The sequence below is a fragment of the Triticum dicoccoides genome, chromosome 3A (assembly GCF_002162155.2).
Source record: "Triticum dicoccoides isolate Atlit2015 ecotype Zavitan chromosome 3A, WEW_v2.0, whole genome shotgun sequence".
NCBI classification, from domain to species: Eukaryota; Viridiplantae; Streptophyta; class Magnoliopsida; order Poales; family Poaceae; genus Triticum; species Triticum dicoccoides.
Genome location: NC_041384.1, coordinates 754,656,399 through 754,675,237, shown reverse-complemented (window position 1 = coordinate 754,675,237; position 18,839 = coordinate 754,656,399). Strand labels below are relative to the sequence as shown.

The 18,839-nt window shown below is 50.6% G+C and overlaps 2 protein-coding genes across 2 annotated transcripts; both read left to right on the top strand.

The window, feature by feature from the left end:
* Nucleotides 1-6,529: 6,529 nt before the first annotated feature.
* LOC119270727 lies at nucleotides 6,530-8,662 on the top strand. Its single transcript, XM_037552775.1, has 5 exons — nucleotides 6,530-7,032; nucleotides 7,118-7,291; nucleotides 7,695-7,889; nucleotides 8,131-8,208; nucleotides 8,290-8,662. Exons 1-4 carry the CDS (start codon nucleotides 6,601-6,603, stop codon nucleotides 8,131-8,133), a joined length of 804 nt encoding a protein of 267 aa, XP_037408672.1. The 5' UTR covers nucleotides 6,530-6,600; the 3' UTR covers nucleotides 8,134-8,208; nucleotides 8,290-8,662.
* Nucleotides 8,663-11,999: 3,337 nt separating this feature from the next.
* Nucleotides 12,000-12,686, top strand: LOC119273287 (Werner syndrome ATP-dependent helicase homolog). The gene has a single exon (XM_037554499.1). The coding sequence runs from the start codon at nucleotides 12,000-12,002 to the stop codon at nucleotides 12,684-12,686; it is 687 nt and encodes a 228-aa protein (XP_037410396.1).
* The last annotated feature ends 6,153 nt before the right edge of the window (nucleotides 12,687-18,839 follow it).

The window sequence follows — 18,839 nt, the reverse complement described above, 5'->3', positions numbered from 1 at the left end:
TAGTACTCCCTCCGGTCCTTTTTACTCTGCATATTAGGTTTGTCCGAAGTCAATCTCATCCAACTTTGACCAAGTTTATATAAAAAATTATAGACATTCACATAACAACACCAATATCATTAGATTCATCTTGGAATATATTTTCATATTATATTTATTAGATATTATAGATGCTAATAATTTCTAATATAAATTTGGTCAAACTTAGCAAAGTTTGACTTTCAGCAAATCCAATGTGCAGAGTAAAAAGGACCGGAGGGAGTAATACTAAAATACTTGTTTTTGCGATGCAATATGGATATACTTGCTTTTTTGTGTGTGCATACTAGGCCTCCTTTGGTTTAGAGGAATTTCATAGGAATTCTAGAGGATAGGATTTTTATAGGATTTTTTTCCTTTAGAGCCATTTGGTTCATAGAAATGGATTCCTATTCCTACATAGGATTGGTTCCTATCCTCCACATTTCATAGGAAAATAAAAAAGAGCCTAGACTCAATGGAAAATTTCCTTTGGTGTCAACCAAATGACATCTTGTTTCCTATTCCTACTCATAGGATTTGAGATACATGTCATCTCATTTCCTACAAGATTCCTATTCCTATGATAATCCTATCCTATGAACCAAAAGAGGCCTTAAGGATTTCATGAATGGAATATTGTGCTTTTTTGTGACGAAACAAAACATTATACTTTTGTATAATCAATTTGATTCACATGAATATAATTGTATCTGATGCATGAGATGATTACAACTCATTCAAGTAGGGATAGATAAAGCATATAGCCACCTCCAAGATTGCCATAATGCTAAAAACGTATGCATAAACTTAGCAACTACAGTAGATTTTTAGATGTCCAGTTATTTATTAGTACATTGATTAGATGCTTTTGTCTTTGTTTCCTCACAAAAAAGATGCTTGTCTGTGCATTGCAATTTGCAAGTAGAGAGGCTCCGAAATCTTGCCTACTTTTCTCTGCAATTATTTGGTTAAATCTTGCATCCGGAAATTGATATAAGATGTTTTTTTCTCTGCAATAATTTTCTACTTTGTTAGACGTGCGTTGCACGTGCCGGCTTACTAGTAGAAAAACAAAAGCACAAACAAAACCAAGACGTGAGATATACCTTTCTTGGGAGGAAGTCATCAAATATATAGACATGGTAAAATGAACAACATTGACTTGAGTCATGTAACAGTAGAAGCAATGCTCAATCCCATCCAGTTCTGCAAAACAAACCAAGAAAGACACGTATCAGGATGGCTGGCTATACCTTATGGTACCAAGACGAGAAACAAAGAACGCTGGCCAATCCATCTCCAAGGGCACAACATTGGGCGTGTTGATGTGGCACATGCGAGGCCAATCCACCACCTCCTCCATTACCCCGGTCGAGAGGTTGCCGGTGTACACGCGTCCGCGCCTGTCCTTCGCGATCAATTTACCATACTTCTCTCCCACAATGTATAACCTTTCTTGAGTCTCTTTTCTAGGCTGCATTAGCTCGATCGTCCCAGTGCGGAGCCATTCTGAGGCAGTACGCACGCTCTGTTGGTCCTCCCGTCGTTTCCATATCTCTATATGGGAACCTTGCCGTTGCATGTGTAGCACCGAGAGCGTGCCATCGGTGGCTGAGCAAAGGCACGGGTAATCTACTTCGGTCATCATCGGGACGGGGAGCCTCGTGAAGGAGACATGGCCGTTCTGGGCGTTCACCTCAACAAGGCAGAAACATCGTGCCGTCTCGTTACGAAATAGCCAGTGCGCGGTGCCGTGGCGCACGACGGCATCACTTTGGCAGAACGACCCGGAGGCATTGGCATCTATGGTAGCACCAAAGGACACCGTGCGCATGGCGCTCCAGCTCGGTTCGTCGGACGAGAACGTGTTAAGGTAGAACTTGAGGTCGTCCTTGCAGCTGACGGTGATGACCATCACTTTGAAGAGCGGCGAATTGCCCCGTGGTTCCTCGTCGTCGCCGGTCACGATGGCGCAGCCGCTACGCTCTCCAGCAGGGGAGGCAGGGGAGAGAGACGCCAGACCTAACTGTATAGGAAGGAGCACGTCGCATGTGCCGGTGAGCAGGTTGCACACCGCCAGGTGGACGACGCTCCAACTTGTGTCCTTGGGGGCGAGGCGCGCGAGCAGGAGACCGCGACTGGAGAAGAGCGGCACCGCGTGGTATAATAGGTCTCCAGAGACGCCGGGAACGAAGGAGCCGAGGGCACGGCGGCGGCCTGGACCCAGCTCGGACCGCGGCGTCGGGACGAGCACCTTGGACCCTTGATAACGGCCCCGATCCTTGATGAACAATCCGGCCAAGGATGGGCGCTCGTGCTCCGGCCACCTGCGCCGGAGGAAGGATGGATCGGTGACGAGGCCGCGCAGTCGCTTGCACGCGGCGGCGCAGCGGAAGAGGTCCGCCGCGTCGTTCAGTCGGAGCAGGATCTCGAAGAGGACGTCGTTTGGGAGCGAGGCCGCCATTGCCGCCGCCGATCTGATGCGAGTAGTTTGCGTACGACTTGAGGTGCTGATTTGCATAGGGTTTCCAAACATAGAACACGTCTGTACTCCGTAATTTCGAAATCGTCCTGAACACGACATCTAAAAGGGGAATTTGAGGATTTGCCACACCTTTCCCTGCACTTTGAGGATTTGCCCTCCTTTATTTTGATACTGATGATTTGCCACAACTTTTTCAAAAACTTGAGGAATTGCCCCTGATAAGATGGGCCCGCCATGAGAAGACGAAAATACCCATGAACTGCACATCGAATCACGCTTGGCTCTCTCCCATTCTTTCTGACGGTCTCACGTATTGCAGTATTGACATGAACGCCGCGGCGGCGCCGCGAGCTTCCCTTCGCCTCTCTTCTCCCCGCCGCCCTTTCTTTGACTCCACGCTCCCTTAGCCGGGACGCTTCCCGCCGGCTATCCCCAACCGCTGCTGACCTCTGTCAGGCTGCCGCCTCCCCCTGCCATATCTGCTCCTCGCTCGCTATCTCTTGGCGCAGAACCATCCTGTACCGCCGCTCGGGACGGTGCCGCGCGAGGCTGCGGTGGCCACGCGCACGGCCTCGGCGAGCAGCATGACCGACGTGGCAAGGGACGCTCTCGTCTTCGAGGCGGGAGGCCAGCCGGCAGCAGCATCGGCCGTACGCGTCGCAAGGGGCAAGAAACGGCTGCCGGCGACGCAAGTATCCACTGCAATGACTCAAGCTGGCAGCCAGGCCTCATCGCCGTCGAGCTCGCGGTCTGCCGTGGACAGCGGCGACCACTGGACGGCATCCTTGAAAAGCATGTCGCGCTCGAGCCGGACGGATGGCGGCGCCTCGAGGCGGACGACCAGCTGATGTGTGCCTGGGCGTGAGTACTCTGTGTGCGCGCATTCTCTAGCACCTGGCCGTGCGCGATGTGTGCTAGGCGTGCGTGTGCTGGGCGTGCTTTGTATGTGTGTTAGTGCTGTACGTACATTGTGTGCGTTCATGCTCTGGCACCTGGGCGTGAGTGCGTGATCTGTGCGTGTGTTGTGTGCGTGCGTGCTCCAGCACCTGGGCACCCGGCTGTTGCTGCTCCTACTGCTGCATACACAGAGAAAAACGCTGTAGTCCGAGCTTGCCTCCTGTCTAGCGCGCCCTCGCCGAGCTCACCATGGACAGACACCACCGTCCTCGGGCTCGGACTGTCGACGGCACCCTCCACGCACCACATCCGGCAAACGCACAGGAGCAGCAGCAGCTCGACGACGCTACCGGAGCGTGGGGAGAGGAGGAGCACCAGCAGCACAACACAGGGCGGCAGGTGGATGAGGCATGGCGAGCCGTCGGCTGCGGGACGAACAGAGGAGAAAACGTAAGCATCTAATTTGGATTGGTTTTGGCAAGAGTGGCATTTTGGTCATTCAATCTATAGTGTAATCTCAAATCGGTTAAAAAGGGCAAATCCTCAAGTTTTTGACAAAGTAGTGGCAAATCATCAGTGTCAAAATAAAGAAGGGCAAATCCTCAAAGTGCAAGGAAAGGTGTGGCAAATCCTCAAATTCCCCCATCTAAAACAATTGCATGCCGTTCTAAAAAAATAAAAAAAAATCCAGGTGCATGTCGGCGTAAGAGCAACTCCAACGCGTCGACCCAAATTGTCCACGCGGGTCTGTTTAGGTTGAGACGGACACAAAATCAGCCCAATGTATCGACTCAAACGAACGTGCGTCTGCTTTTTGTTTGTCGCCGGGCTTGCCTTTGCCTCCCTCGCCTTCATCAAAGGCAAGGCCGGCGGCTTCCGTAAAACGGTGGCGCCGACCAAGAAGAAGGAGTTGACGGACGCCCAGCGGGCCGTGCAGTTGGCCAAGAGAAAGGGCCGGAGGCAGGTGCAGGCCGGGCAAGCTCGAAGCCGCGTCAGCCGCTGCCCTGGCCGCCGCCGCGCAACAAGAGGAAAACAAAGCCCTCCTCGGTGCAGCAACGAGGGAGGCCCTACTCTACCTAGGGTTAAACCTAGGCCAGCACAGGCTCATTGCTGTCGCTGAGCACCGACTAGCTGGCCTTTCCTCGTCCGCCACTGCCAGAGTTGCCGCGCACATCCACCACACCGCAGACGCCCGGCTTCCATCCCTAGCCGCAAGCCTCCCGTTTCTCCGGGGACTACTCGCGCGGAGGTGAGCGTGGTCGCGCAGGCCACACCCACGCCCATGGCCATCGACCTCAATGCCACACATGTGCTTGGTGGATCATCCACAGGGGCAGAGGAAACGCCCGCGGGAGATCATGAATGTAGACTTGGGTACGGTGTCCCCGAGAAAGAGGCCTTGGTTCGAGAAGATACAGACCGGCATGATCTAGTTCAATAATGAATGATCTATGGCGGAGAGCGCCATCTATTTTTTGTATGCAGGCACAACGATCGAGATGGCGTGGTTGAACTCCCTCCCTTTTTTGTGTGCTGGCATGTGTGTCGGCCACTGTCAAGTACACTAGCAAGAACTCTGGGCGATGCAATGGCCGCTGGAATGGCGCCGGCATGAATTGACATGTTTTTTTAGGCTGGCATGTATGCCGCCCACTGGCATGGCACCAACATGAACTCTGAGCGATGGCATGGTCTATGATCGCGGGCCTTTTTAAAATTCATATTGTTTTTTGCGCGGACGAGAATTGAGTCGGCTGGTTGGGCGCAGGGCTGACCCAAACACATAAGGGGGCGGACGAGCCGACCCAAACGGATACGACTCGTTGAAGTCGCTCTAGGGTGAAACACACACATATCGCGACATGCATGCAAACTATACCTTTTTTATTGAGGAAATGCCATCATGGCTACCTTTAATTATTTGGCAAAATCGCCTCATCGTTCACTAAGGAGTTTACAAGAAGAACCGGGGGTTCATCAACCCAACTACAAGAAGCATCATTTTCATAAGAAAATTTAGCTAAATTGTGCACAACTTCATTTGCTTCCCTTCGGCAATGTGTGAACTCAAGATTCCCGATCGTTCTAGCTACGCTTCACATTCTCTCTTGGCCTGAACATGCATTAACAACCTCTAAGGGCGTGTTCAGAAGCCCTGCCGCTTCTCAACTCCCCAACTCCACGTGAGGTGTGTAGCTGAACAGTCCAAATTCCGGCTATGGGCGCACGAGAGAAGCTGGCGAAACTTGGAGTGTAATTTCTGAGGGAGCCGTGGAGCTGGGAAACTCGAGCTCCTCCGAAACACCAAAGCAGGAGGTGTCAAGAATTTACATGTGATGCCACCGCTAAGTAATTTAAGTTGCGTACAGTACGTTCGCTCGTACGAAATATTACAAGTATGTGCCACCTCTAACTCTAAGCCAGTTTCTTCTCCATCCGTCAAAAAAAGCCAGTTTCTTCTCCAGAGCCGCTACTTCTCATAGCTAGGTGGGCTGGCGGCTTGTTTCATTGACCAGAACGAGAAGCTACTCTACCGAACGATTTGTAACTCCCAAGATTTTTAACAGAAGTTGGCTGCTGGTTTTGGGCTGAGGAGTTTAAAGTTGTGGAGAGTTACCGAACAGGCTCTAAAGCATCTGATTCAATTTGTATGGACGTATAACTGAGATTAGCAGACTAGTCATATATTCCTATGTTTTCTCAAAGAAAAAAGTCATATATTTCTATGTCAAAAAAACCGTGACAGTGAACATCTACTTACTGACAACGCTGCACTGAAATGACATTGGAAGGCCGGTACCCACCCGATTGTTGATGAACACATACGTGATCGTGGACAAAATGGGACGTCCATTCAATTTTTGTGGCTCGGAATGCCCGTACTTTAGAAGATCAGTTTGGTTAGTTGGCTTGACTCCGAAGACTTGCCCAGATATATAGGAAGAAAATGTTTGACATAAAGAAAACTTCGACTCATTCGGGTTAGCTGCCATTCAGCATGAATGGTGGGCTATATATCAAAAACAATGAACAACCGGTGGAACTAAGCAAAAAGACAAGGAAGCAAACCAAAAATTATGCGTCCACGTGTCACGGTCTCTACCAAAAATTATGACACAATGTGTGTACCCGTAGCAAAAGGCCACTAGGCAGGCGGCAGGTGGAGGAGTAAAAGGCGGAAGCTTTGCCTGCCGGCCATGGCCATGCCGTCCACCGCGTCTTGCTGCTTCGCCTCCTCCTCCCCCCATGTCCGGCCCAGCCTCCGCCTCCTCCTGACCCACACCACCATCACCTCGAGCCCCGCACGCATCCGCCTCGTCTCCCGGAACCCCCTCCGGCGCTCCTTCTCGTCCTCCGAGCCGGCGCCCGGTGTCGCCGGCGACGAGGGGGGATATGTGGACAGGGAGGTAGAGGAGGACCGGGACGAGCGGTACGGGTTCGAGATGGAGGTGCGGAAGCTGCCGGGGAAGAAGAACCGCCGGCTGGTGCGCGCGCGGGTGCGGGTCGGCGCGCCGCTCCAGGCCGTCTGGGCCACGCTCACCGACTACGAGGGCCTCGCCGGATTCATCCCCGGCCTCTCCGAGTGCCGCCTCCTCCACCAGGACAAAGCCTTCGCCCGCCTCTACCAGGTTTCCCCTCTCCTCTCGCCCAAGCAATTCGTCGAGCAGGTCGTGTGCGATGGTCTGACGCATGATATGCTTGGTTTCTCTGCAGGTCGGGGAGCAGGATCTGGCGCTGGGGTTCAAGTTTAACGCCAAGGGCACCATCGACTGCTACGAGGGAGAGATGGAGCTGCTCCCGGAGTCCCGGGCGCGCCGCCGGGAGATCGACTTCAACATGGTCGACGGCGATTTCAAGGTCTTCCAGGGCAAGTGGTCTGTCCAGGAGGTAACATGATCATACCCTGTCCCTGTTGTTCTTGCTCAGAATTCAGATTCCCAAGTTCCGGTGCGATGCCGGACACGTAGACAGCCAAATTGATAGCCTAGTGTAAGCCTAGGTTCATTGTTATTCTGGAATTTGCAATTTTACCTCATAGCAGGATCACCTGATTTCGTAGAGCAACTGTATCTGTGTCGATGCACCATGTAAGCAGCTCAGGGTGTTAAAATATGTTCGTGTCGTCGTAACAAGAGGGAGATCTTTCATTTTATTACTAGTGCTGTAGCATTCTAGATGCACTATGTTTGGTCAACTGATGTTTCTGGAAGTTCATGGATCATGGTATAATTGATGACCACTGACTCTGAAATGCTGCCAAGTAATCTGGTTCCCACTTCGATCCGTGTAGGTCGATGATGCTACTGAAGGTGGGGAAATTTCATCAGGGCAGGAATTTCAGACCACGCTTTCTTATGTGGTGGAGCTAGAGCCTAAGCTCTGGGTTCCAGTTCGGCTACTGGAAGGGAGGATCTGCAAGGAGATCAAAACCAACCTTATTTGTATCCGAGAAGAAGCAGAGAAGGTCCAAAGGTTACTGGACGAGGTAATTGTGACAATCGCAGCTGCTCAACTTTTTGTCTTGCATGTGCAAGGCATTTTCATTACGTCAAATGTCATTCAGTATTCATCTAGTACAATCCTAGAATCTTAATAACCAATACAAACATTTTGGACGAAATGTGTACTTTCCTACTCCACTTATATTTTTCCTTCTTGGAACCACATCCATTTTTTTCATACACTGTTGCCACATCGTTTTTCATTTCAATCTCATGTATTTTCAGTGATAACTAGGATGAATCCTGAAGGCTTTCTTACAATGCCGTTCTTGATTATAGTTCCGTGTCCGCTACTTAACAGAGGTATGTTCAGCCCGACTTCAGTTATGTTGTTCGATCCTTGTGATTGAAGTGCCATGAGTCTGATGGGTGTCAGCCTCACAGGGAATCAGATAAACAAAAATCAGCATGCTTCTTGCATCGAGGTGATGTGGAATGGCCCCCAGTTGTGTTGACATGGCTGGATAACCAATGGAGGGACCTCACCTGAACCGAGTCTTGCAGTTTAGGATTTGTTTTTGCTACTTCATTGAAGAGTGGACAACTCACGATACATAATTTTGTTAGAAGATGTTGGCAGGATGGTTGACTGTAATGCATAGAGAGCAAACACTTGTCCAGTTGTTTTTGTTGTAATGTCATCTCTGATATGATTCTACATGTATGCAAATTCATTCTGTAATATAATACAGCAGATAAATTATCAGTTCCTTTGATACAGTTGAACAATAAAGTAGTTCAGAACAAGTTACCAATCCGACCATGGGATAACTTGTTGTCTTGTTAACTTTTGTCCCCAAAACATATGCTAGACTGCGCCTTTTCTTTCTTTATTTTCTTCTCATTTTCTCATGCAATTTAGTACCTAAATTTATATTTCACTTTTTTTGCTTGGTGTAACTTTTGTTGTTCCATGTGGTTTTTCCTTTGGTCCGGCCATAATGCCTCTTCTCAGATCAAGAAAAGAGAAGAAACTAATCAGACTTCAGAGTGAGATGCTACAATGAGGTGACGAGGATGAGTCCTGTGCAGGTCCGGGAGCAGTATCTGACGCTGGGGCTCAAGTTCAACGCCAAGGGCGCCATAGAGTGCTACAAGGGGGAGATGGAGGTGCTCCTGGAGTCCCGGGCGCGCTGCCGGGAGACCGCCTTCAACATGATCGACGGCGATTTCAAGGTCTTCCAGGGCAAATGGTCTGTCCAGGAGGTAACATGAGCATACCCTGTCCCTGTTGTTCTTGCTCATAATTCAGATTCCCAAGTCGGTGTTGCTTGAGTCGAATTATACTGCTATGATGCCAGGCACGGAGTCGAGCCAAACTGATAGCCTAGTAGAATCGTACGTTCATTGTTATTCTGGAATAAGCAATTTGACTTCAAAGCAGGATCACCTGATTTCATAGAGCAGCCCAGGGTGTATATGTGTCGATGAACCATGTCGAGCAGCCCAGGGTGTTAAACAGGGAATATGGTTCATTGTTACTATACTGCTAGTGCTGTAGAATTATAGATGCACTATGTTTGGTCAACTGATGTTTCTGTAAGTTATTGGATCATTGTATAATTGATGGCCATGCATGACTCTGAGACTCATCTAAGTAATCTGGTTCGCACTTTGATCCCGTGTAGGTCGATGCTACTACTGACGAAGGTGGGGAAGTTCCGATTAGCCAGGAATTTCAGACTATGCTTTCTTATGTGGTGGAGCTGGAGCCTAAGCTCTGGGTTCCAGTTAGGCTACTGGAGGGAAGGATCTGCAAAGAGATCAAAACCAACCTTGTTTGTATCAGAGAAGAAGCAGAGAGGGTCCAAAGATTACAGGGGGGCGAGGTAACCGAAATAAACCGAGCTGTTCGATTTTCTTGTTCCAGCAGTCACGTAATGTCATCTACTATATACTAGTATGTATGCAACAGAGTGACTCTGATCAAAAGGGGAAAAAGTCGGAAGTCCAATTTGGCTCCCGGTTGTACGTGCTCCTGCGCGTGAAAATTATTTTTGAAATGACAAAAAATCCAAACAAAATTTTTATGTGTTCATTGTCACATCCAAATGCTATCTACAAATTTTAAGACAAAAAGGTTAAGCATTTTGGCCTGCCAAAAAAAATGAATTGAACACCAAATGTCACCCCAAATTTGATTTTTTTTTTCACCGACGAAACACCGCTGCTCCATTTTGCATGAAAATTATCAAGCATACTTGCGACACTAACACAAACATCTAATTTTTTTTAGAATTCTTATTAAAACATTTACCGTTTTTTCGGGTTACTGTTCACGTGGGAGCTTGTGCTCCTGGGAGCCAAAACGCCTTCCCTAGAAAAAGTGATAGATTCAAAGCAAAAAAGACCAGTGATGTACGAATGCTGATAGTAGTTAAATACTCCATCCGTCCCAAAATAAGTGACTCAACTTTGTACTAATTTTGTACTAAAGATAGTACAAAGTTGAGTCACTTATTTTGAGACGGAGGGAGTATTATAAAAGCAGGAAGTAGTATTCATGCCAAAACACTATATGTTCATTTATGGAAAAACAGCATGGTTCTTTACTTTCTCCATGTTCTCCTACTAAACAATCTTGCCTGGGCTCAATCAGACCTTCGTGCGGTCATGTGGTAAAACAACCCATTAGGCACCAGTTTATGGGCTTCTTCTTTCTTGAAGGGCCACATGATTGTTCTAGAACATAATAGAGATAGCAACAGTCTATTGTTCATGCGAATCCTGCTGATATTGGCCCTTGGATTTAGAAGACTAACGGTTATGATTGATGCTCTTAGTTCAACTTAAGACTGGTACACTATGTATAGATAATAAAAATATAGAAATAGTACAACCTTCAAAACTGACATACACATTGAGAATTTCTATTCAAATTCTGTCTTTCATTACTGGAACAACTCCCATTACTTTCTCTTTCCCCGTCACCGTCCTGTTCATTTCAGTGTATGCATTTTCAGTTCTAACAAGAGATAGACGGTGAAGGCTTTCTTACAATTTCAGTTCTTGATTATTGTTGAGAGCTCACTTCTTAACAGAGGTATGTTTAGCCCAACTTCAGTTATGCTGCTGGGTCCTTATGATTCAAGTGCTTCTTAATCTCACAGGGAATTCGGTACGCGAAAATCGGCCTGCGTCAGGTGCTGACATGGCCCGCCTTAACCCAATCTTGTAGTTTAGCATCTGTTTTCGCTACACAATTGAAGAGTGGGCAATTTGGTATACATAGTTTTTTTTTAGAAGATGTTGGCGTTGGCGGGATAGTCTACGTGTATGCAAATTGGGTCTGAAACAAGTGATGATAAATTGTCAGTTCCGTTGATACACTTGAGTAATAGAGCAGTTGAGAAATCAGAAGAGCTTTCATTTATTCCATTGGTATAAGATTTCTTTGAGAGATGAACATGCATCTATTCCAACAACATGATTTTCAGATCCAGAATGCCAAATATTTCAGTATCATGGCGTTTCTGAAACTTGAAGTGTTTCTGCAAAACTGAAATATGAATGGGCCATGCGATATCCCGGCCATGGCAGGACGTACGCCCACGGCGGTCGGGGCTCACGTTGTGGGGCTTCATGGGCACGATCTTGCCGACGTGCGCCGCCAAGGCGTGTGAGTTGCCGGCGTGCCACCGGTGGCTCCGTCCGCCAAAGGCTCCGGCTCCGGTGGTTGGTGGCCGGAGCCGTCGCAGGAACGAGAGACGCTGTATCCTTTCTGCCAGTCGTCCAGCACAACAGGTGCCGCCGTCGCCGAGCGAAATCGATCAAGGCCTCAATAACTAATTGCTGTCTTGGGGAGCACGTAGTGCATATGCTGATGGAATCCGGAGAGAACTCCCGACCCAACTCGTGTGCGTGTCCGATTCAGGATTGGAGGGCAACTCCCAATCCGACTCGTATACGGTATACCTAGTGCTACACGTGAGAACATGCATGCATGCATGCTCTATATATACTTGGCGAATCGATCAGGACGCATACAACCATCTTCTTTCATTATTTCGACCCTTATTTCTCGAGTCATACGCCTGCCTGCCGCCGCACAGGGATCATCATCATCGTCGCCAGCCTTTGCTAGCTGCTTCCAAATGGCGCGTCAGCCGCCACACAAGGACGAAATGCCGTACTACTTCGACTCCCAAGGCATCGACATCAAAGCGACCGTCACCGTCCGAGCAGCCACGGTGGAGGCGTGGATATCGCGCGTGTGGACAAACTTCCTCCGGGACGCCGACGAGAAGCTCGTCGGCCTAGACACCGAGTTCACCAACCCCGTCTTCGGGAAGAGGCAGAAGGACCTGCCAAAGGAAGAGAGGCAACGCGCCGCCGTGCTTCAGCTCTGCGTCGCCGACGAGTGCCTGGTGTACCACATCGTGCACGCGAGGCACGTACCGGCAATGCTCAGGAGGTTTCTCGCCGACAAGGACATCGTCTTCTGTGGAGCCGGGATCAGCCAGGACCAGGAGATGCTGGCCTACTACGGGCTCAACATCGCGTCTTCCTTCGACCTGCAGCAGCGTGTCGAGATTCCAAAGAACATCTGCAGCAAGCCTACGCCGTCGTTGATTGATTTGGCAAACTACCTGCTGGGAACGAAGCTCAGCAAGGACGGGGAGTGCGAGAAGTTAAGGAGGTCGGGATGGGGTGTGTTCCCGTTGACCCTTGAACGGATTAGATATGCCGCGGTTGACGCTCGGCTCAGCTTCGAGGTCGCTAGGAGGCACTTCCGATCTGGTTGCTACGATCGCCCTGGCGACCGCTTCAATTTAGCTTGATTAGATGAAGTAGCAGGCTTCGATTTCTTTTAGTAGTAATAATGTGAATTTTGTGTATGATCACCCCAATTTGTTTTATTTCCCCTTATATATGGTTCTAATATTCAGTGTTAGTATGTGTTTTAGTTATTTGGCTTCATTGTCATCTGTGATTGATGGTGGTGCTTTTATTGAGCCCCCCCTCCTACTCGCTCTTTGTTTTTGGAACGAAGGCTTAAGAAGAGCCCGGCTTTGAATTAACAAAGCCATCAACCGGCCAGGATTACAGAGAATACAACGACAAACCACACAAAGAAAAGAAAAGAAAACACGGCAAAGATACAACGGGCGTTGGGAGACAGCTCACATAGCACACAACCCGCTAGATACCGGATCAACGTGAAGCTAATAGCTAGGAGATGCTAGGGACCTCTTGCACACACGCAACCATGGGGAAGGAAACTGCCGGTTCAGGGCAAGGAAACGACGACGATGAGAGGCATGCCATTGCCAGAACACCAGGGACTTGTGGAGAACACAATTAGACAATTCCATCATCAAAGGAGGCCCCTGCCTCCTCGCCTGGCTCAAAAGGCGCCTCACCATTGAGCGATGGACTAGTTCACCCTATAAACTACCTGAATGGCACCCAAGGCAGCCACAGGAGCGGAACCAGGCGTTCCTCACTTGTCGACAGCGACTCACCTAGAGCCAAGCAGCCCCAAAACCAAAGATCGGGCGAGAAAGAGGGTGAGCTTCCAGGATGAAGGGCAACAACAAGGGCCAAGACCAAAACTCAGAAGCTCTGGCACCCTCGGCGAGCTGGCGAGGGAACCACCGGAGGAGGGGAACCCTATCCCCTCCCTTCCAAGAGATCCACGGCACCGGAGGCCCTCACAACAGCCGCACGAAGAGCACCACCATAACTGAACCCCGCACCAGGGAAGGCATGGCTACCGCTGGAGACTTGCCGCCGCCGCCGCCGCACACCAAACCGCACCGCACCGAAGCCCACGGCCCCACTTGTTCCCAAAAACAGCGTCTTCAAGAAGATTACGGCGCCTGGGGCGTCGCCGCTGTCCAACAAAGTTTGGGTTTTCACCCGGGAAGCAAGGAGGCATGGGATGGGGAGGACAGGACCTGACCGGCGCCTCCAAGGAGGTGACCGGCGCCCGCGGGTGTCGCCGCCTTCGCGCCAGCAAGGCTGGCTAGGGGTTTCCCCCGGTCCTGGAACCCCACCATCCGCTCCCACCCACCGAAACCAGCCCCCCAAGCTGTAGCAGGCCGGATCTGGAGGGGGGAGGAGCACGCCGCAAGAGAGTTGGTTTGGAGGCGGCCAGATCTGACGCCGCGGAAGCCGGAGCCGTCGCCGCGCCCAGATCCGCATCCTCCGGAGGTCTCATCGTCCGCACGGTCAAGACCGCAGGCCCACGCCCGTGCCACCAGAAGCCGAAGGGCTGGAGGCGCCACACCAGTCGGGGCCGCCGCCCCAAATCCCGCAGCCCCCCGCAAGCGAGGCGAGGCAGCGAGGACCCCACCACCACCATCATTAGCAGCACACCAAGCTTGACCGACGGCTGCCTCCGGTGGCGGCGAGGGGAGATCGAGGAGGGGGGGAGGTGTGGCGGAGGGATTAGGTTTTGCCCTTTGTCGGTGTCAAAACCGGCGGATCTCTGGTAGGGGGTCCCGAACTGTGCGTCTAGGCGGATGGTAACAGGAGGCAGGGGACACGATGTTTCACCCAGGTTTGGGCCCTCTTGATGGAGGTAATACCCTATGCCCTGCTTGATTGTTCTTGATAATATGAGTAGTACAAGAGTAGATCTACCACGAGATCAGAGAGGCTAAACCCTAGAAGCTAGCCTATGGTATGATTGTATGTTGTCCTACGGACTAAAACCCTCCGGTTTATATAGACACGAGGAGGCTAGGGTTACACAAGGTCGGTTACAAAGGAGGAGATATGCATATCCGTATTGCCTAGCTTGCCTTCCACGCCAAGTAGAGTCCCATCCGGACACGGGACAAAGTTTTCAATATCGTATCTTCATAGTCCAACAGTCCGACCAAAGGATATAGTCCGGCTGTCCGGAGACCCCCTAATCCAGGACTCCCTCAGTAGCCCCTGAACCAGGCTTCAATGACGATGAGTCCGGCGCGCAGTGTTGTCTTCGGCATTGCAAGGCGGGTTCCTCCTTCGAATACACCACGGAAGAGTTTGAATACAAGGATAGTGTCCGACCCTGCAAAATAAGTTCCACATACCATCGTAGAGAGAATAATATTTCCACAAATCTAATCTGCTGATACGTTTTGGCAGCATGACATCACGCCACGGCCCAGTAATTATTTGAACCGTTTTTCTTTAACCAGCCCCGCACGTAATGCGAGGCGGTTTCTTGACACGTCTTGTCAAAGCAGAGATCGTGTTCCCCTTATCACGGGATTCTCATTAATACGAACATGAGTAACCCAACCGTGCCTGTTGGTATGACTCCTAGATCTTAGGTAAGTCTCGAACGGCCACGAGGAGGACGCCTAATATTTGCCCCCTTTATAAAGGGACAAGGCTTTTTCTTTTTTCCCTCCCGTGCTCAATCGAATCCTCCCCCCGCCTCGAGTTCTAATACCCAAAGCCCAGGTCAGGTGCTTCGGACCTTCAATCATGTCCGGATCCACCCTTCAAGGCCGATGGATGCCCTCCTCCGTCACGGAGGAGGACAATCAAGAAGTTGAGGGAGGCCAGATATCTGACCGCCGAAATTTCGCATAGGCTGCCTGCCCGAGGGTAGGTCGTCCCTACTCCCGAACCCAACGAGAGCGTTGTGTTCGTCTCCCACTTCCTTCGAGGACTAGGCCTCGCTCTGGATCCCTTTGTTAGGGGTCTTATGTTCTATTACGAGCTAGATTTTCACGATCTGGCCCCGAATTCCCTTCTTCACATCTCGTCATTTATTGTCGTTTGTGAGGCCTTCCTCCGCATTACCCCCCACTTCGGCCTGTGGCTCAAGACCTTCGATGTGAAGCCGAAGACGGTCGAGGGGCAGCACGCAGCGTGCGGAGGTGCTCTAATAAGAAAAATTGCTGACGCTCCATGGCCAAAGGGTTCCTTTCCAGAGGTGTCCGTATTGTGGCAACGGGAGTGGTTTTACGTCAGTGCTCCCCGAAGTGCCAAGTGGGTAGCTTCCCCCCACCTTTCGCCCGGGCCCTCCACCACAACTGATGTCATGGATCAGTAGGGGGCTGAGCTGGGGTCCAGCCAAGGACGTGCCAATACTGCAGAGCCGTATCCGAGATCTCTTCAAGGGAGATTTCAATCTGGTTATGGTAATGCAAGTTATGTTGGTTCGTCGAGTCCAGCCTTGCAAACGCCGGCCCCTCTGCATGTGGGAATTCAACCCGGAAGGACCGCGCACCATTCAGAATTTCCTCGGCATGACGCACGAGGAGATGTACAAATCGTTCTTCGGACCCCAAATAGAGTGTCCGGACACTACCGAGGACGTGGGCCTGAGCTGCAACCGCCCCTCTGCCCAAGTAAGTAATCCCATGGCCGAACACATTGTCCTTTTATTTATCATGACATCATTCTGAAGAATCTCTCTTTGACCAGGACTGGATAACAAAGGCGAAGATGATCCGGTGTTCGGCCCCCCTTCCTGAAGGCTTGGGTAATCCGGTGCTGGAAAAGATGCTTGAGCCAGCACCTTGTCTAGTGCCCTCAAAGGAAGATGAAGGGGGGAATAAAGAGGGCGAAAGCGGGCCTCCATCGCTACCTATTCCAATCGAGGGAATGAGCGCCTCCGCGAGGGAGGATAACCAAGGGGAAGAATCTGACATTCTCTCTCCCTGGGGAAGGAAGAGGGACTACCTCTGAAGATCCGGAAACTAAGGTTTCCAAACGGGAGAAGAAATCTCCGCCAGAGGGTCCTGCCTCGGAGGGTATTCTTGCCGCACAATGTCCGCGCGGGGATCAGCCCTCTATCGAGCTGTAAGTAATCAAAAAGTACTTAATAGTGAGGATATCCTACCTTACTTCCGAAGACAATATCCGATGCTTGTAAATTGTAGTCCGGACCGCAGCCCTTCTCGACAGAGTTCATCTTCGGGGGATCTTCTTCCGGAGATGATGGAGAGCGAAACGCCTCCCCGGACTCCCCAGCTCAAGAAGCGGGCGACCTTGATGTGTCATCGCGAAGGGTATCTCCGAATCCAATATCGCCAGAGGATAACCCTTTGGCTGCCTGGCATCCCCAGTATCCGGCTCCCGAGGAGAGCGACAACAAGGGTCCGTACTTGTTGGGGAACGTAGTAATTTCAAAATTTTCCTAGGCACACGCAAGATCATGGTGATGCATAGCAACGAGAGGGGAGAGTGTTGTCTATGTACCCTCGTAGACCGGAAGCGGAAGCGTTAGCACAATGCGGTTGATGTAGTCGTACGTCTTCACGCCCGACCGATCAAGCACCGAAACTACGACACCTCCGAGTTCTAGCACACGTTCAGCTCTATGACGATCCCCGGACTCCGATCCAGCAAAGTGTCGGGGATGAGTTCCGTCGGCACGACGGCATGGTGACGATCTTGATGTTTTACCGTCGCAGGGCTTCGCCTAAGCACCACTATAATATTATCGAGGACTATGGTGGAGGGGGGCACCGCACACGGCTAAGAGATCAATGATCAACTGTTGTGTCTATGGCGTGCCCCCCTGCCCCCGTAAGGAGTGGAGGAGGGGGCCGGCCAAGGAGGGTGGCGCGCCCTAGGGGGGAGTCCAACTCCCACCAAGAGTAGGACTCCCCTTTTTCCTATTAGGAGTGGGGGAGGGAAGGAAGAGGAAGGAGGGAGGAAGGAAAGGAGGGGCCGGCCCCCCTCCCAATTCGGATTGGGCTTTAGGGGGGGCGCCCCCTCCCTTGCTCCTTTCCCCTCCTTCACTAAGGCCCAATAAGGCCCATATACCTCCCGGGGGTTCCGATAACCTCCCGGTGATCCGGTATTGTCCTAATCACCTGGAACCTTTCCGGTGTCCAAATATAGTCGTCCAATATATCGATCTTTATGTCTCGACCATTTCGAGACTCCTCGTCAAGTCTGTGATCACATCCGGGACTCCGAACAACCTTCGATACATCAAAATATATAAACTCATAACGAAACTGTCATCATAACGTTAAGCGTGCGGACCCTACGGGTTTGATAACAATGTAGACATGACCGAGACACGTCTCCGGTCAATAACCAATAGCAGAACCTGGATGCTCATATTGGCTCCTACATATTCTACAAAGATCTTTATCGGTCAGACCGCATAACAACATACGTTTGTTCCCTTTGTCATCGGTATGTTACTTGCCCGAGATTCGATCATCGGTATCTCAATACCTAGTTCAATCTCGTTACCGGCAAGTCTCTTTACTCGTTCTGTAATACATCATCTTGCAACTAACTTATTAGTTGCATTGCTTGCAAGGCTTAAGTGATGTGCATTACTGAGAGGGCCCAGAGATACCTCTCCGACAATCGGAGTGACAAATCCTAATCTCAAAATACACCAACCCAACATGTACCTTTGGAGACACCTGTAGAGCACCTTTATAATCACCCAGTTACGTTGTGACGTTTGGTAGCACACGAAGTGTTGGGGATATGACTATTTGTGTAAGCCATCCAGGAGGGGCCGGGTTACGCAAATAGAGGTTCATTAGAAGCCCAAGACCAAGGCATGAAGATGGCGGTTCGCTAAAAGGTTTAAAGGCCCACAGGCGACTCTGAGGCCCGTAAAGATAAACCGCCATGATGGTATAACTTGTACTGTAAGGTAGAAGTAACTAGTCGCCGAGCCGGACACTGTTTATGAGCCGGCCGGGACTCTGTAGGCCGCAGGGCGTCAACCCGTGTATATAAGGGGACGACCCGCTAGCGGCTTAGGGCAAGAAACAACTGATCGAGAGCCAGGCATAGCGTATTTCGCTCCCTGGTCATCGAAACCTCAAGCAATTCCAACCCAACTAGACGTAGGCCTTCCTTCACCATAAGGGGCTGAACTAGTATAAACCTCGCGTGTCCTTGTCCCGATTAACCCCTTTAAGCTTCCTATAGTTGCGATGGCTCCATGACTAAGTCCTTGCAAAAGGACATCTGCCGTGACAATTCCACGACAGTTGGCGCCCACC

Coding starts and splice junctions, on each gene's coding strand:
- LOC119270727 (XM_037552775.1), top strand. CDS start 6,601: ATGGCCATGCCGTCCACCGCGTCTTGCTGCTTCGCCTCCTCCTCCCCC. Junction 7,033..7,117: donor CCTTCGCCCGCCTCTACCAG/GTTTCCCCTCTC, acceptor GTTTCTCTGCAG/GTCGGGGAGCAGGATCTGGC. Junction 7,292..7,694: donor GCAAGTGGTCTGTCCAGGAG/GTAACATGATCA, acceptor CGATCCGTGTAG/GTCGATGATGCTACTGAAGG.
- LOC119273287 (XM_037554499.1), top strand. CDS start 12,000: ATGGCGCGTCAGCCGCCACACAAGGACGAAATGCCGTACTACTTCGAC.